Source organism: Dermacentor variabilis, chromosome 8, assembly GCF_050947875.1.
Source record: "Dermacentor variabilis isolate Ectoservices chromosome 8, ASM5094787v1, whole genome shotgun sequence".
Classification (NCBI taxonomy): domain Eukaryota; kingdom Metazoa; phylum Arthropoda; class Arachnida; order Ixodida; family Ixodidae; genus Dermacentor; species Dermacentor variabilis.
This window is the reverse complement of record NC_134575.1, coordinates 141830260-141848259: the sequence shown is the minus strand read 5'-3', so window position 1 is coordinate 141848259 and position 18000 is coordinate 141830260. Positions and strand designations below refer to the sequence as shown.

Here is an 18000-nt window from a genome sequence, read left to right as displayed (position 1 = left end):
CGCTTTGATTTCATCTTTTTCGCGCGGGCGAGATTGAGCCGCGATCGCCGACTCACACTCCTTTACTCGCACATACAGCCTATGGCGCGCGGCGATGATGTTATCGCCCTTGGACATTATGCGGAACCTCACTGCGACGCCGACGGCGGAAATGTGCTGGGAGTGTCCCTATATAATTTCTATCGCAATAAAATCTAATTTTTCTTGCATAGAAGTTGCCCTATGCTGAAGAAATGGAGCAAACAAGGTTCACTAGCCATCTGACTCATTAACGGTTCGTTGTAAAAATAACTAAATGCTGCAACATATTTTTCTGAACGTAGGTTCTTACCTTTTTTGAAAGGCAGAAAAGATGAAAGTCTTCAGCTTATGTGCCGCTCAGTGCTAACGGGATGTCTACCACGCTCGCATCACGTATGTCCTCGTGGTAGACTTTTCTCGCCAATTATACTGACAATTATCGAACATCCACACCGTACAAAGCCTAATGATTCACTCGGCAGCACAACATAGGATAACATCTTTGTATCTCTCTCTTATCCCGATCATGAGACTGAAATAATCAGAAGAATAAGAATAGGCTGGGGTGCGTTTGGCAGGCATTGTCAGATCATGAACAGCAGGTTGCCATCATCCCTGAAGAGAAAAGTGTACAAAAGCGGTGTCTTACCAGTACTCACGTACGGGGCAGAAACCTGGAGGCTTACGAAAAGGGTTCTACTTAAATTGAGGACGACGGAACGAGCTATGGAAAGAAGAATGGTGGGTATAACGTTAAGGGATAACAGAGCTGGTTGGGTGAGGGAACAAACGCGAGTGAATGACATCTTAGTTGAAATCAAGAAAAAGAAATGGGCAGGGCATGTAATGAGGGGGGATGATAACCGATGGTCATTAAGGGTTATGGCCTGGATTCCAAGAGAAGGGAAGCGTAGCAAGGGGCGGCAGAAAGTTAGGTGGACGGATGAGATTAAGAAGTTTGCAGGAACAACACGGCCACAATTAGCACATGACCGGGGTAGTTGGAGAAGTATGGGAGGTGCCTTTGCCCCGCAGTGGGCGTAGCCAGGCTGATGACGATGATCTCTGTCTTTCTCTCTCATTCTATTTCACTGTTGTCTTTCTGTTCTCGAGCCTTCCAGCGTTCCCCACTGTAGGGTAGCAAACCTCCTTGTTTCTTTCATCTATTTTTCTTTCTCTCTCTCTCTCTCTCTCTCTCTCGCTCTGTGGGAATTTAATTTTCGCTATGAAGAAATTACTTGTAACAGTTTCGGGCAGCAGCTCTTGATGAGACTCAACAGGAGGCACAATTTTTGATATATTTAACAGTGTATCTCATGCATACCGACCGCAGAGCCCTAGACTTAACATGTTCCAAACCATAAAAGCAAGGATATATCTTCTGGCATCGGCAGGCTTCCTTGTTGTGTTGTTTTTCTGGCGCCACATTGGTTTCATTATTAAAAGCAGGAGCCAACTTCTTTGAATAAAAGTGACTGGAGTGAATATTGTCTGTTTTCACCAATGTTTTGTGTTTTGAGAAATTTCCCGACAGTTGCGTACTATCATAATTGTTGCTGGTGGTAGACGCTGTAACTTAGTTTACAATCATATTGTTGAGGAGGCGGAGGCTGATAGAACTGCAGATAAGTAAATCAGTCATGTTAATTGCTTCTTAAAGACCCATAACAATAAATTTTTGTACTACCTGACGCCCTAGACACTTTCAGTTTTGTAGGAGGGGCTCGTTTGTCAACATGTAGGACTGGTGAAGAAATAAATAATTTTTCCTAATAGTTGTTGAACTTCATATGACGTGTCTCACTAAGTTGTGCTTGCTCTTTACCCAGGGTGTCGAGGAGGGTATATCACAGGTGGCGAGAAAAAGCCGTGATGCACGCCGCCATTTTGTCTGGAACTTCCCCATCGAGATCACCTACAAGAGCTCCAACGTTTCGGGCTGTGAGTAGAGGGACTAAGGGCTCATTCACACCGGCGACTTGAAGGAGGTCGCACGACCATTTGCGACTCGCGATCAAAAAGCGACCGAACGCGACTGATGTTCACGCCGGCAAGCCCGGCTGAGCGAGACCCGCAAGTCGCGGTCCCGGAGATTATCGTTCTGAGCGAGAACTCTCGGAATCTACGCGGAATTTGACGCGACGCTGGAGTAGGCCGGATGTAGACACATGAAAGATCACTTCCGGTGCGCCGCTGATTGGTTTATCAGTTTTGTGACCACGGTCGCGCGACTGAAGAATCGCGCAGAGAGCGACTGGCCCAAAATGTTCGCTTTTCGAGAAAAGTGACCGTTTGCGACCATTTGCGACCAACTTGGTCGCGCGATCACTGTCAGTCGCCGGTGTGAATGAGCCCTAAGAGCTGCTGGATTAGTTAGTTCACGATGAAAGCTTAAGAATGGTGAAAAAAAAAATACGGACGCAGAAAACAGGATAGCCGCCATTCCTGTCCCGTGAAATCGTTCTTTCCACAGGATGCAGTCAGTGGCGTAGCAACAGGGGGGGCCGGGGGGCCGTGGGCCCCGGGTGCAAGGGGCCAGTGAGGGGGGGGGGTTGTCATATACGTCTGAAGACACCCCTCTTTCCGCCGGCTACACCCGGGGAGGGGGGTGACAGAAGACCTATGGGCCCTGGGTGCCAGACGACCTAGCTACGCCACTGGATGCAGTCATGCAGTGCAAGTGAGCGGGACGACGCCTTTATTTCTTGCCCATCATTCCGCAGGGCCACAGCTATGCCTGGCAGTGTACGGCTTGGACGCCTTCGCTAACGACGTCGTCCGTGGCTACGGCGCTGTGCACGTGCCTCCCATCGCCGGAACGTAAGTGCCAGCCATTGCCACGTGGTGGTCGAGAGAGAGAGAGAAAATTGATGCAGACCCCACGGGAATCGAAGCTTTGTCTGCTCTTTGCGTTCATCGAGATTATTTGACGGTGATACATTGACGGCGAACGACAGTCGTGACGGGATGTGAAATGTTACCTTGCCTGCTCCACTTGTGTTTGTTGTTCTTGCTCCGCTCGACCCTTTATGCGAGCTTTCGTATCGTCGGCACTAAGCGCACACTTCGGCGCCATTCTGCGTTGTAGAGTTGTAGCTCACAAAACTGCCTGATCTCCCTCTATTTTCTCGGTGAAATTCCCCCTCCCTGTACTGCGGTAGCTGTTGCGCGTGAGCACGGAGGCAAGCGCGGCAGCTCCTGCACAGCATTCGAGAGGGCTCACGCCTGTACGTGGCTGTCACGGAGGGCGGATGCGACGCGGCGTAGATCTTGACACGAACTTCTCTGGTCGTCTTTCCTTTGTGCCGCACTCCTGTCGTGCACTAACGCGACAGCGTTAAGGACCCCGTGTCACAGAAAATCCGGTGTCGTCGCCGCGGGCGACGCTTGGCGAATAGTCGTTCTGAACCACAACCGTGCAGGCCTTCCACGTGGCGCATACCTTGTCTTACATTCTTTAAGAAGTTGTTCCTCGGAATTTTGAGAATTACAGCTCCTAAACAAACGTCCGGGGAGAAAGCACCGACAGCGCATGCCTTTTATGTTTTTGTGACATGGCCACGTTTCGACCACTTCCCGACGCGGCCGGGGTTAGCGGCGTGGCGGATAGCAGCAGCCGCAACAGCAGTGGGAAAGTCTAAGAGGAAAAGGAAGCTTCGCCTTAATAAAAACTGCGAGTCAGGACATTAACTTTTTATTCGGCGAATTGTGGCAAGAAAAGCAAGTGAAGCTTAATGCATAATGATACCGGCGATCCCAACCGCCGGTCGTCGCAATCTCATCCAGGGGTCCAGCGCGTCGGCTGTTTCTACATGACTCCACATAGGTTCGAGCGAGCTTTCCAGAATGTACAACAATGTCCCCGTCGCGCATGCAGTCTGAGTAGAGAAGGTTCCCTCTCTTTATAATGAGCGACAGCGCTCGAGAGAGTTCTGATGCATGAACCCGTGTCTCGCGCTGGGCGACAACATCATAGAGGTGCTTGGCTAGTGAAAAGCGATAAAAAAATTATACGCGTGTCACTATTTACCTGTTCGGTTTCTTTTTAACTTTAAATGAATTCTGGGGTTTTACGTGCCCGATATTTCGAGGCACGCCTTAGTGCCGGACCCCGGCTTAATTTCGACTACCTGGAGTTCTTTGACGTGCCCCCAGTGCAAGCTACGCGGGCATCTGTGCATATCGCCCCGTCTAAATGCGGCCACCGCTGCCGAGGTTTGATGAACCCCCGGAAGGGGAACGCAAGTTTCGGTTTCAAGGAACATGCGCGCCCCAAGCGGTTGCCGGACATCCCAACTTGTCTTTTTTATTCCTCTTTTTGTGAATTTTAAATCTGGCGAAGCGCGGGAAGTAGTTGTCTTCGCGCGTCCGTCGTGCTTACCGCCGCTCATCCTTGCCACTCGCTTAGCGATATCACAAGTTGGATCGCACTTGGTCATCTGCTTCGGTTGTCGTGCTAAGTATGAAGATGGGAAAGATAAGACAGATAAGCTTGATAAAGCGTGCAACGAATAGAAGACGCAGGAAACCAGGTCAACAAAGCATGCAGATGGCTAATTCGCGGCATCACATGTGTTGCGCGGCTCTGTGGTGTTCTCACACGGGTAATTCCAGTTCTGCGAAGTTTTTCACGTTTCCCAATGAGAGCAGGTAAGCACAAGTATTTCACTTTATTTTCGGGGCAGGTATTCATTTTGCATGAGTAAACTAGTTCTGTGCAAGCCTGAGTGGACTGACATAGGAGCAGTGCCGCTCGACCCATTCGTCATGACGGCAGCCCATCTGCTGTCGGTCAAATACTAGTACTGAATGGCTTGAGTACGTGTTTGTGGGACTATACATTCTGTGCGTTCTTTGCTTTCTCGACAGATACAGCCAAGGCTAAATTAAAAAAAAAAGAAAGACACAGCCGTGATGTTTTATGAAATTTCAAGAGCAATGACGGCAAAAGGATGCACCCACAATTTCTTGTTGGGTTTTGATGCACCGTTACCGAGATATAATACTGAAGAAGGTTTAAGCTCTTTATTTTACCAAAATTTTGAAGCGTAGACGGTGCCATACGCTCAGTTACCTTGCTTTAGGCTCAGCTTCGGTGTGTACAAGTTTTTGAGTGCCTGTATTATAGATGAGGCGCAATGTTATTTGTGTTGCCGGGAAGATGTATCTAATAATACAAGTATTACAAGTATAGACTATTTAATGCTAATTAAGTACGAACTGGTAATCCCCCTTGCGATGAAGGGCGTTATTAAGCTTATTTTAATGAATGGTTGGTTCATTGCGTTGCTGTTGTGTCACAATGGTGTCCTAATACTAAGGGTGCTTTTCTGTATGCAGGAATATGACGCAAAATATGACGCCAAGCAGCTTACATGCGCTTGTACGCACTATAGAAATATGCTCCCTCATTCGGCATGTAGTTCAAATAATGAAATCAATTATAGGCTACTTCTGGTTCATGCAGATGCATGTAGCCAGTTTAAAATTTTACGGGCCCTTACTTCTCATACTCTCAATGAAATATATGTGTTGTACTCTACCTTCTTTCTGTAAGCCACAGAACGTGTCGCCATAGTAAAACACGTGATAGTCAAGTTCCGTGTGATTAGCCCGTCATGGTTAATTTTCGAATTGGTTTGGATCTTCTGGAATCTATGTTCGCTCATTATGTACAAATTTCAGTTGTGAATAAAAATTAAATTATGGGGTTTTACATGCCAAAACCACTTTCTGATTATGAGGCACGCCGTAGTGGGGGACTCCAAAAATTTGGAACACCTGGGGTTCTTTAACGATTACCTGAATCTAAGCACACGGGTGCTTTCGCATATCGCCCCCATCTAAATATGGCCGCTGTGGGCACGATTCGATCCCGCGACCTTGTGCTTAGTAGCCCAACACGATAGCCACTAAACAATCACGGAGGGCGCGAATGAAAATTGCTTCTGCAGGTTGACTTTCGCACTGCATGGAGGTCAGTCTCTTTAGAGTAGATAATGCGTAAAAAAAGCGTTCAACTTTTAGTTTTGTTGAGTTTCGGCTGACTAGGAAATCGGCCAATTTTAGTTGATCCTCTTCACAACACACAAACAAACAAGCCCACTATATCTGTGGGCTTGTTGAACTTTAGCCATAAACGTAACCATAAGTTAGGAATTTTAAAGCGACAACTTTCGCGAAATGACAAAACGTAATATATTACCTGCAAATATTGGTAGTTAACGGTGGCTTGCTATATAAATAAGTTTTATTATAATTGCTTGGCACGGTGTGTACGAGCGCTGTCCCAGTGCTTTAAAATGTGAATAGAAGATTCCAACGTAAACGTGGCAGAAAGAAAAAACGCTTCGTAAACACGGCACACTTCAGCAGGTTCTGCTCTGCGATTTGGCAAATAACGCCGCGCGGCCGGCAGACCTGCAAGGGAGCACTAACACAGCCAACACCCTCTAGAGGTGTTGACGCAGCCCGCTTGCATGCAAAGTAGGAATGGAAGGCTTCGCGGCAAGCCTCCTCCTCCCTGCGGCGCGCCGTCTCCCTCTACCTTCTGGCCGCGTCAATGACGTCATGGATGCGCTGTTTTGTTTGTGTGTTATTTCCAGTTGGATATCCGGCAACCGCCAGTGGTGAAAGCGGCGCTGCCACCGCGTGTCAGCAAGTGCTTGGTGGCGATAGCAAGGGCTTAGTGGCGCAACCCACCGCCCCGTTCCAAAGGGGATGCTGGCATTCGAGAGGAGTCCCTCCCATGGGCCCGAGTGTCCCAAGGGAGGGAGTTCCCGCACCCTGATTTGATCCCGTGTGCTCGGGCTTAGCGGCGCAACGCCGAAGGCATTACGCCGCTACGGCGGGTTTCTTGTTTTCTTCTTTTTTTAGACGAACAGGTACAGAGCTCCGCGCAACGCTAGGTTTGCGTCGAAAAGTGCTTCATTCCGAACTCTCAATGAAAGAGCTTGTAAACCCGCATTGCTGCTCAAGCTACCTTTGAATAACCTGTTGAAATGCAGGTGACCACAGGACGCGCCCACCTCTGTCATTAATACCAGATAAAAAAAAACAGTGCCCTTCAACTCTGTGAAGAAATATGACCAGCGAAGCTTTGCATGTTGGCGAACTGGACCCTTGAACTGGACCTCCGCCGCGGGTCTGCCAGGTATTGCGCCATCTTCGGCATCGCAGCAGGTATGGAAAGGGCTTAACGCCTGCTTCAGCTCTGCTGCGGGTCGGCCCGGCATTTCACTACCTTGGGAATCGGCCCACGTATGGGCAGTTCTTAACGCCTGCTTCACTTACGCCTCCGGTCGACCCGGCACTGCACTATCTTCGGGATTGGTCCATGTACGAGGAGTGCTTAACGCCTGCTTCACCTCCCCAGCGGGTCAGCCCGGCATTGCACTACCTTTAGGATCGCCCGACGTATGGGGAGTTCTTAATGCCTGCTTTACTGACGCCTCCGGTCGACCCGGCACTGCACTATCTTCGGGATTGGTCCATGTACGAGGAGTGCTTAACGCCTGCTTCACCTCCCCAGCGGGTCAGCCCGGCATTGCACTACCTTTAGGATCGCCCGACGTATGGGGAGTTCTTAATGCCTGCTTTACTGACGCCTCCGGTCGACCCGGCACTGCACTATCTTCGGGATTGGTCCATGTACGAGGAGTGCTTAACGCCTGCTTCACCTCCCCAGCGGGTCAGCCCGGCATTGCACTACCTTTAGGATCGCCCGACGTATGGGGAGTTCTTAACGCCTGCTTCACTTACGCCTCCGGTCGACCCGGCACTGCACTATCTTCGGGATTGGTCCATGTACGAGGAGTGCTTAACGCCTGCTTCACCTCCCCAGCGGGTCAGCCCGGCATTGCACTACCTTTAGGATCGCCCGACGTATGGGGAGTTCTTAACGCCTGCTTTACTGACGCCTCCGGTCGACCCGGCACTGCACTATTTTCGGGATTGGTCCATGTACGAGGAGTGCTTAACGCCTGCTTCACCTCCCCAGCGGGTCAGCCCGGCATTGCACTACCTTTAGGATCGCCCGACGTATGGGGAGTTCTTAACGCCTGCTTTACTGACGCCTCCGGTCGACCCGGCACTGCACTATCTTCGGGATTGGTCCATGTACGAGGAGTGCTTAACGCCTGCTTCACCTCCCCAGCGGGTCAGCCCGGCATTGCACTACCTTTAGGATCGCCCGACGTATGGGGAGTTCTTAACGCCTGCTTTACTGACGCCTCCGGTCGACCCGGCACTGCACTATTTTCGGGATCGGTCCATGTACGAGGAGTGCTTAACGCCTGCTTCACCTCCCCAGCGGGTCAGCCCGGCATTGCACTACCTTTAGGATCGCCCGACGTATGGGGAGTTCTTAATGCCTGCTTTACTGACGCCTCCGGTCGACCCGGCACTGCACTATCTTCGGGATTGGTCCATGTACGAGGAGTGCTTAACGCCTGCTTCACCTCCCCAGCGGGTCAGCCCGGCATTGCACTACCTTTAGGATCGCCCGACGTATGGGGAGTTCTTAACGCCTGCTTCACTTACGCCTCCGGTCGACCCGGCACTGCACTATCTTCGGGATTGGTCCATGTACGAGGAGTGCTTAACGCCTGCTTCACCTCCCCAGCGGGTCAGCCCGGCATTGCACTACCTTTAGGATCGCCCGACGTATGGGGAGTTCTTAACGCCTGCTTTACTGACGCCTCCGGTCGACCCGGCACTGCACTATTTTCGGGATTGGTCCATGTACGAGGAGTGCTTAACGCCTGCTTCACCTCCCCAGCGGGTCAGCCCGGCATTGCACTACCTTTAGGATCGCCCGACGTATGGGGAGTTCTTAACGCCTGCTTTACTGACACCTCCGGTCGACCCGGCACTGCACTATTTTCGGGATTGGTCCATGTACGAGGAGTGCTTAACGCCTGCTTCACCTCCCCAGCGGGTCAGCCCGGCATTGCACTACCTTTAAGATCGCCCGACGTATGAGGAGTTCTTAACGCCTGCTTCACTTACGCCTCCGGTCGGTCCGGCGTTGCACTACCTTCGGGATCGGCCCACGTATGGGGAGGGCTTAACGCCTGCTTCACCTCCGCCCCTGGTGGGCCCGGCATTGCACAACTTCGGGATTAGCCGGCGTATGAAAAATTTTTGGTCTACGCGGGGACGGGATCCACCAGATCCTAGCCATAGACAGCTTCGCTCTAACAGTTAACCGCAGAGCTCATCTTAGGATGGCTATGGACGGTAATGCGGATAGCAATTGAGCAATGTCGCGACAGACCATGTTCCCGAAGTCCCGTTTATTTAAGACACGTAGTGGTAATCTGATACTTTCGCTGACTGGTGGTATGCTGCATACTATGATATGGTCCCCCTTTCCTATGGCACCCGTTAGAGTCGTCCATGAGCATGGAGGCATCACGATGACTATGACGCTGACGTAGTAACGATAAGCTGAGGAAGAAGGAATAGTATGAATGGAACGACCAAGGCGTGTAATGGCCATGACGCGACCACAATGAGATCTCGATTGCTAATTTAGGACGATGGTATTACAACAACGTGAAGGCGACGACATAAGCACAATTAAATTACGATGATGACAGTATGGTGACGGTGACACTATGATACCAACCGGATGAAGAAGAGGGAAAGACAACGATCGCACGACTGAGACGGCATCAGGACGATGGTGCGATAACGGATGCATGGTAGCTTGCGTCTGTGTGACGACGACGCATTGACGGCGATGCCATGACAACGACGGTGTAATCACGGTTGAATAGCTACAGCATGATGGCGCTAGAATGACGAACTGAGAATGACGTTGATGGATCGACAAAGGTTCTATGACGACGACGGTGTGGGGAAAATGGGATCACGTTGCTGAAGTGATGACAAGACAAAAATGATCGTGTGACGACGACGACCTGATGACAGTGTTGGGAAGACGATGGCGTGACGACGGCATGACGACGACGGCATCACGGCCCTGAACACACACCTAGTGACCCAAACTATTTGAACCCCTTGGTCGGGGTGACAAAGACAGCATGACGCGTCAGATGTCGAAGCTTGAAGACGATTGAAAGACCACAACGGCATCACGTGCACGGGTCCATACCTACCGGCCCAAGCTATTAGACAATTTGGGCGAATGGGTCGGCGTAGAAGTCGTAACGACCCCGACGGGATCGAGACCAGGAGCACATACCTAGCGGCCCAAGCAGGTAGAGAAATGGGGCCACTGGGTTGGCGTAAAGGATGGATAGACAGATAATAATAATAATAATAATAATAATAATAATAATAATAATAATAATAATAAGTTTATTTATTGGTAAAAATACAGAAAATTACATGTGCGTAATATACATAAGCAGGTCCAATAGCCAAAGACTATCGGGACCTCCTGCTAATGACACTTATAATGCTATACGATGCTTAAAGCAACAGTAGTAAAGGGGAGAGCTAAGAGTAACATCAAAACATGTTTATAGCATATGAGTAATAAGAACACTTGTTAACAGCCTGACAATATAAAGAAACGATAAAAATAGGAGAAAAAACATGCACAGTATCAGTCTAGTATTTATTATTAATGCTTCTAGTTCTCTTTTAAATTGGTATAAATTTATGCATTTTTGGTTATATGTGGTAGAGTATTCCAAAGCCATATCGAGAAAAACTCCGCAGTCTGTTTAGCATAGTTCGCACTTTAGGTAGACGGAAATTATTATTGAGTGCGAATCTATTGTTACTATGAGCTATCAGATCACAGGGTGAGAAGCAAATCGATCGTAGTTCCTTAATCATATATTTGCAGAATAAAATCCATAGATTATATCTGATGAGTTCTGAAATGGTTAGGATGATGTTTTCCTGAAGGGATTTTCTATTTGCAAAGCGTGAACTGCCTGTAATAATTCTTATGGATGAGTTCTGCATTAACTGGAGGGATGCCGGGATGATGGAGGGACGGATATATATATATATATATATATATATATATATATATATATATATATATATATATATATATATATATATATATATATTGTGTGTGTGTGTGTGTGTGTGTGTGTGTGTGTGTGTGTGTGTGTGTGGTGGAAGCTGCTGAATTAGGCAAATAATGCTGTTCACATTAATGCTATCTCTATACAACAGCGCCTACTTTGTGTTTTGAGTACAGGCAGCGAACAACGTAAAAATGCACCGAATATCTTTATTGAAGATTGTCATCAGTTGTTTGGAATAATAATCATTGGCTGTCAAAATATATTGTAATTAATAAGTACTGAGAGATTGCAAATTCTGTATTTTTGATCATATAATTATCGAGCGCGCACGCAATAATCCAAACAACCAAGCGCAATTAACTCTTTCAAGTTCTCCATTGACGTTGGTATTCGTTGGACTCCCGATGGTATTCCTTATGAGGTTTTCAAGAACATGGAAGGAGCAGCTCTCGACGCACTTCTTCAGGCTATTAACAAAGTATGGGAGACTGGAAACGTTCCACCTGATTGGAAGCATTCAATTGTTTTCGCGATTCCGAAACCAGGAAAGTCTCCAAATAGCCTGCAGTCTTTACGCCCAGTTTCACTAACCTCAACTGTCTGCAAGCTCGCTGAAAAGATGCTGGACACAACTGTTTCCTGGTGGCTTGAACGCCACAATAAATATCATCCTGCTCAAGTTAGATTCCGTTCTTACTTGGGAACTGAAGACGGACTTTCTATCTTATCAGACGATGTTTTACAGGTTTCACCACACAGTCGCGCTGTGCGCACGGTAGTAGCAACAGACATAACGAAAGCTTATGACAACATAGACCATGAAATCATTATAGCCAACCTCATCGACCTGGGACTTCCACCGCGGGTGATAAGATTCATCTACTCATTCCTTCAGAATCGCACATTTGCGATTAGAGTAGATGGAAGGCAAGAAAGATCATCATCAGCAGCAGCCTGGTTACGCCCACTGCAGGGCAAAGGCCTCTCCCATACTTCTCCAACTACCCCGGTCATGTACTAATTGTGGCCATGTTGTCCCTGCAAACTTCTTAATCTCATCCGCCCACCTAACTTTCTGCCGCCCTCTGCTACGCTTCCCTTCCCTTGGAATCCATTCTGTAACTCTTAAGGACCATCGGTTATCTTCCCTTCTCATTACGTGTCCTGCCCATGCCCATTTCTTTTTCTTGATTTCAACTAAGATATCATTAACTCGCGTTTGTTCCCTCACCCAATCTGCTCTTTTTTTATCCCTTAACGTTACACCTATCATTCTTCTTTCCATAGCTCGTTGCGTCGTCGTCAATTTAAGTAGAACCCTTTTCGTAAGCCTCCAGGTTTCTGCCCCGTACGTGAGTACTGGTAAGACACAGCTGTTATAAACTTTTCTCTTGAGGGATAATGGCAACCTGCTGTTCATGATCTGAGAATGCCTGCCAAACGCACCCCAGCCCATTCTTATTCTTCTGATTATTTCAGTCTCATGATCCGGACAGGCAGTCACTAACCTGTCCTAAGTAGATGTATTCCCTTACCACTTCCAGTGCCTCACTACCTATCGTAAACTGCTGTTCTCTTCCGAGAAAGATACTTCACATCGAACAGAGGAGTTCCACAAGGTTCGGTTTTGGCTCCTCTTCTCTTCAACGTTGCTCTAATACCTCTAGCCTGGCAACTACATCGGATTCCAGACGTGAGGTTCTTAATCTATGCGGATGATGTCACTTTGTGGTCCGTGCATGAAGATATATCTAGACAAACTCAACAGCTTCAAGAAGCCCTTGATGTTCTGAACAACTACGCTCAGAAAGCAGGGTTGGACATTTCCGCCCAAAAATCAAGCTATGCTGTGGTGGCCAACAAGAAAGGACGCACAAGAATCACGCAGCACCCCTTTACATTTAGACTCGGCGCAGTGACAATCACTGAGGCTTCTGAGGTCCGCATACTGGGTCTCGATATTCACCACTCCGGCAGTGGTGCACACTGGCTCCGTAAAACCAGACAGAGTTCGACAAAAACCCTTCACCTTATTCGTCGCATTGCAGCAAAAGCAGCTGGAGCTCGTACTGACGTAGCTCGACGGTTGGTGCGTGCAGTCTTGCAGCCACGAATTTTATATCAGACACAGTTTCAACGGCTGACTTTGGCACAGCTGGCACAGTTGGAGACGATTAATCGCGATGGTATGCGCACAATCACAGCACTGCCCCGCATCACTCCGATACCAACCTTACAGGAACATGCCCAGCTCAACACAATTGCAGAGTTAATTTTGCAACGTGAAACAGCACGTGAAATAAAAAAGCAACTTGTTCCGGCTGTCGCTGCGTTGCATGCTCATTTTCAACACGGCTCTCGGATTGACAATCAGCCCTATCCAATGCCTCCCTGGGAATTCACCAGCATCACAACTAATAAGCCAACGAAGTTACGACGCAGCGATACAACAGGTATTATTGACGAACACAATATCGTCGATGCATCATGCGCTAACATCTGCAAAGTCTATACGGATGCTGCCATTCTCCCAGACGGCGGAAGGACATCATTCCTGAGTACTACGCATAATTTCAGCAGCGGCCACCAGCGCTATTTATCTACGGAAGCCAACGCTCTAGTAATGATACTTTAAGCCATCCACGATGCTGTGCAAGATGCGACTTCTAAGCTGCCTACCATCAAGCAACTAGATATCTTCACTGATTCTTTAGCGGCTATTCAGGAACTCAAGAAGGTTGATAAGGCGATGGAAATCTGCGAGACAATACGCACTATGAATAGCAAAACAGCTACTTGCGTCAAGGTACACTGGATTCAAGGCCATTCAGCGAACCCTCCCAACATTGCTGCTGACCAGCTGGCACACTGCCCTCCTAATCCTGATCCTCCACCTATTCCCCTCCCACCCCAACCCCGTAACTCGCTCCGAGCCCGTAAAAATGTTCTCCGGCAGGACACACGCGCTCTTATCCCACTGTGTGTCTGCTCCCTCCCCCTTCACCTTACTAGGGCGGAGGAAGTTGTGCTTAGGAGGCTTCGGGCCGGGGTGGCCCTTACACCGGCTGTTGTCTCAAGGTGGAACTGGTCGCATTTACCACTGGGTGCTACGTGTCCATACTGCTCCGTTCCTGTGATGGAAGCAGATGCATACCACCTAATATGGACATGTACGGGTTTACAATCGGAACGCTCGCGTCTCCTACTACAAGCCGGCCTCCGCTACAGTGTGACAACCAGCTATGACCGCTGGATACATGACAAAGGATTCCACAAAGCACTGCTTCAATTCATACACAACACAGGCCTCACAGCACACATATAATACACATATACGCTCCAAGAATTATGCCTTAAGGGCAAGTCTTTATCGCAATAAAAAAATACTGTGGATATAGGTGGATTAAGGTTGGAACAAAGTAGAGCAAGATGGATTAAAGTTGATAAAGTGGATTAAACTTGGTACATATTAGAGCAAGGTGGATTAAGGTAGAGTTGGGAAGGACGCGTGACAATGCATGACTTCACGTATCACGCCCACATGGTAATTGGAAGTGAAGCTTATTCTGAGACGCTTATGTGTGACGTCACGTCACTTGTCATGTCATGACGTCACATCAAGCCACCTCACGTCATGCGCTACCATTGGTCCACGTGCAGCATCATACGATGCAACGTGTGCACACATGTATTGCACATGTTGGGAAATGGTAGTAGTGAAGAGGAGGAAGCGTCGCTACTGTATACAAATGCCATGGCATGCGGCTTCGTCAGTCGGCCAGATGTGTTTTGGTTGCTAAAAAAAATCTTTAATGGTGATATCTTAGAGACGTCCTGATATTTTCACATTCAGATGACGTAAGAATGCTTAAGTGACTCAATGTTTTTGTTCTTGTGTTGTTTTTGGGTTATCAAGCCAGTTGTCACTAAAAGATTGGCTTTATTTTTGCATTGTAGGAAGGTAAGTTTCTAGTCATGGCTCAACATTTCCTGTAGTGTTCCTTTAATCAGAAGCGTAGCTTTCAAATGCTTCAAATCAATCGGCTTGCATGGCTGGCGGTGGTGCCCGTAACCTGAGCGCGGTTTCCTCACTGCAGTGATTGGCGTAACCCCAGCACTGCCAAGCCCCAGTCCCCTGTCTCTCAGTGCAAGAATCGACTGTCGTCTCTGTCTCATCACAGGCATCGCAAGAGTGTCGCCTTGTTCGTGCCGGATTCGTCGTCGACGATGCACAAGTTGACCAGCTGGTTGACGGGACGACGACCCGAGTTCGTCGACCCCAAAGTGGTGGCTCGCGGCGAGGGGCGAGAAGGTAGCGCCGATATCGTTTTTAATTTTTCTGCTTTTGTCTGCCTGTGAGAATAAGCAGCGCCAGCGGCGTCGTTATCTGTTCCGCTTTCATGGTTCTTGCGGAATCAAAGAAACAGAAACATAATACCGAACCGATTACTTTTAAAGAATAGCTTTCTTTGGCTGTTCAACCCACTTTGCGGTTTGTCAGTTTCTAACCATTTATGGTCAACTTGGAGCAGTGGAAAGCACTAGTTGTCACAAGAAATAAATTAAAATACGAAATAAAGATGTCCGACGGTGGCTAGCCATTAGACCGGGGACGCATGCCTCAAAAGGCAGAAGAATAAACTCGTGCAAGCCAGCCCTAGAAACGTGTAGTACACTATTGTAGACAAGGTCAATACACGTGGTCGCGAAGTCGAGGGTGAAATGTGGTTCCAAATCAACGACATCAATTACGGTCGTGCGATTGAAGCGCGACTACATCTCGCGGAACAAAACATTAGTTGATGAAAATTAAGCATCCAATACGTCACCAATGCAAACATTTGAAAAAGTACAGACAATGTAATTAGAATAAGAAAATGTAAAGTCACAGGCAGTTTTCTTCCAGCCACGAATAATTATGAGTACTTAACTGTGCAGGATTGCTTAAGTTTGATCGAGGCGTTGCGTGCTGAAATATTCTGAGTTTGTATTACCGTATTTAGCATTGTACTGTCGTCAAAATTTTCTTATGCGTAGCCATGAGAGGTAATGGAAATATATATGGTATAACCGTATAAGATTCGATCAGTAACATTATTTTATGCCTGCCTTTTCACTAACTGTTAAGTTTTTGTGTGTATTCAGTAATATAAGAAAAACTACATGACACGCGTGTTGTGTTAGTGAAGAATAAAGTGTGGCTTTTGTGAATTATTTCAATGCAATTCTGACTTTATCTTAACGCCAAAATAACATATGTGTGTTTTTACTACAGACACACGCATATGGCACTTAGTTAAAAATCTGAGTGAGCCCATTCCTATGAATCCATGGAAAACTCTCAAGGCTCACCAGTGTAATGCGTGCCGTTATAAAATGAGCTCTATATATACATATGGGTGTATCCAAGTTACATTGCGACGCGATGTTACGGCAAATATTCTCAATTTGCCTCACTTGTGCTGTTTTGTGCTTTATATATGTGATGTGATGTTAGCTGGCTCAATAGACGACTTGGCCAACAAGTGTCGAACGGCAAATTGTTTTTTTTTTCTTTTCCGGCGAGTAGTTGGCCCTGCGAAATGTAGCTGGCGCTGCCATGCATCCACCAGCCAGTGAGCAATAAAACAATAACAGTGAAGGCGAAGAGAAATGCAGCCATAATGAAGCGCAGAGCACTATGGGGATACAATAGGTACGAGGTGCCCCGAGGTATGTGAAAAGGTGTAATGGTTCCAGGACTTACTTTTGGAAATGCGGTTGTTTGCTTTAAATGAGGGGTACAATCAGGACTCGATGGGAACCAAAAAAAATTAAATTATGGGGTTTTGCGTGCCAAAACCACTTTCTGATTATGAGGCACGCCGTAGTGGAGGACTCCGGCAATTTCGACCACCTGGGGTTCTTTAACGTGCACCTAAATCTAAGCACATAGGTGTTTTTACATTTCGCCCCCATCGAAATGCGGCCGCCATGGCCGGGATTCGATCCCGCGACCTCGTGCTCAGCAGCCAAACACCATAGCCACTGAGCAACCACGGCGGGTCGATGGGAACCAAAGGTCAGTGGGTTGCCTCACATTGGGCGCTCACGGGAAGACTACAAATGAAGCTGTGCAGGCTGATATGGGCTGGACTAGTTTTGAAGTCAGGGGAGCTCGCAGTAAAATTGAGTACGAAGAACGATTGAGGAATATGGAAGAAAGTAAATGGGCTGGGAGAGTGTTCAAGTATCTGTAACGGAAAAACATTGATTCAGAGTTGAGGAAAATAACTAGGAAGCTCACCAGCAAGTATGCACCCTGTAGGGTGGGCAACACAGCAACAAAGAACGTCAAGCGGAAAGTCAGAGAGACTGAAATAGTCTCATGGGTGGCGGCATTGGAAAAGATACCTGCCATGAGTAACTACTTAAGAGGTAAAAACGAGATCAGGGAAGAAACAATTTATGCTAACTCAGAGGGAAGCTCATTATTTTTCGGGGCAAGATCGGGATGCCTTAGAACAGGCACCTATAAAGCGAGATAAAGAAAGGAAGAAGTATGTGCTTGCTGCGGTAAAGCTAGGAAAACTATGGAGCATGTTTTATTAGAATGTGAAGGCGTCTACCCAGCGGTCGATTTAGGCACCAAAGGCCTCCTTGAAGCGCTTGGGTTCAGCGCGATCAGTGGAAAAGTAAACATGTCCCCAATAGGGATTAGTAAGAGGCGATTGGAAGACCGGTGGAAGAAAAGTAAGGAAACGACAAAAAACGGAGACGTGCAAAAGCACAGTTCTCAATAGGGGATCAGAAAATTTGGTTGTGGGAGTTCATATTTTTTTTCTTTTTTATTGTTGAACCTAGGTAGGACATTAGACAGTATAATAGCAAAAGCTTGGTGGCGCAGCCCACCGCCCCCTTCCTAAGGGGACGCTCATAACATTCATCCATCCACCCAAGCCGCCATTGCAGGACGTATGGACTT

General features: G+C 47.8%; 1 protein-coding gene across 3 annotated transcripts in view; it reads left to right on the top strand.

The window, feature by feature from the left end:
• LOC142590628 (B9 domain-containing protein 1-like) overlaps window positions 1–18000 on the top strand; it is a 111953-nt gene that overhangs the window by 15218 nt on the left and 78735 nt on the right. For all 3 annotated transcript variants that reach the window (XM_075702970.1, XM_075702969.1, XM_075702971.1), the window contains exons 4-6: window positions 1851–1962; window positions 2745–2841; window positions 15218–15348. In XM_075702970.1, the coding sequence (XP_075559085.1) occupies window positions 1851–1962; window positions 2745–2841; window positions 15218–15348 (340 nt within the window). The remainder of the gene's footprint in view (window positions 1–1850; window positions 1963–2744; window positions 2842–15217; window positions 15349–18000) is intronic.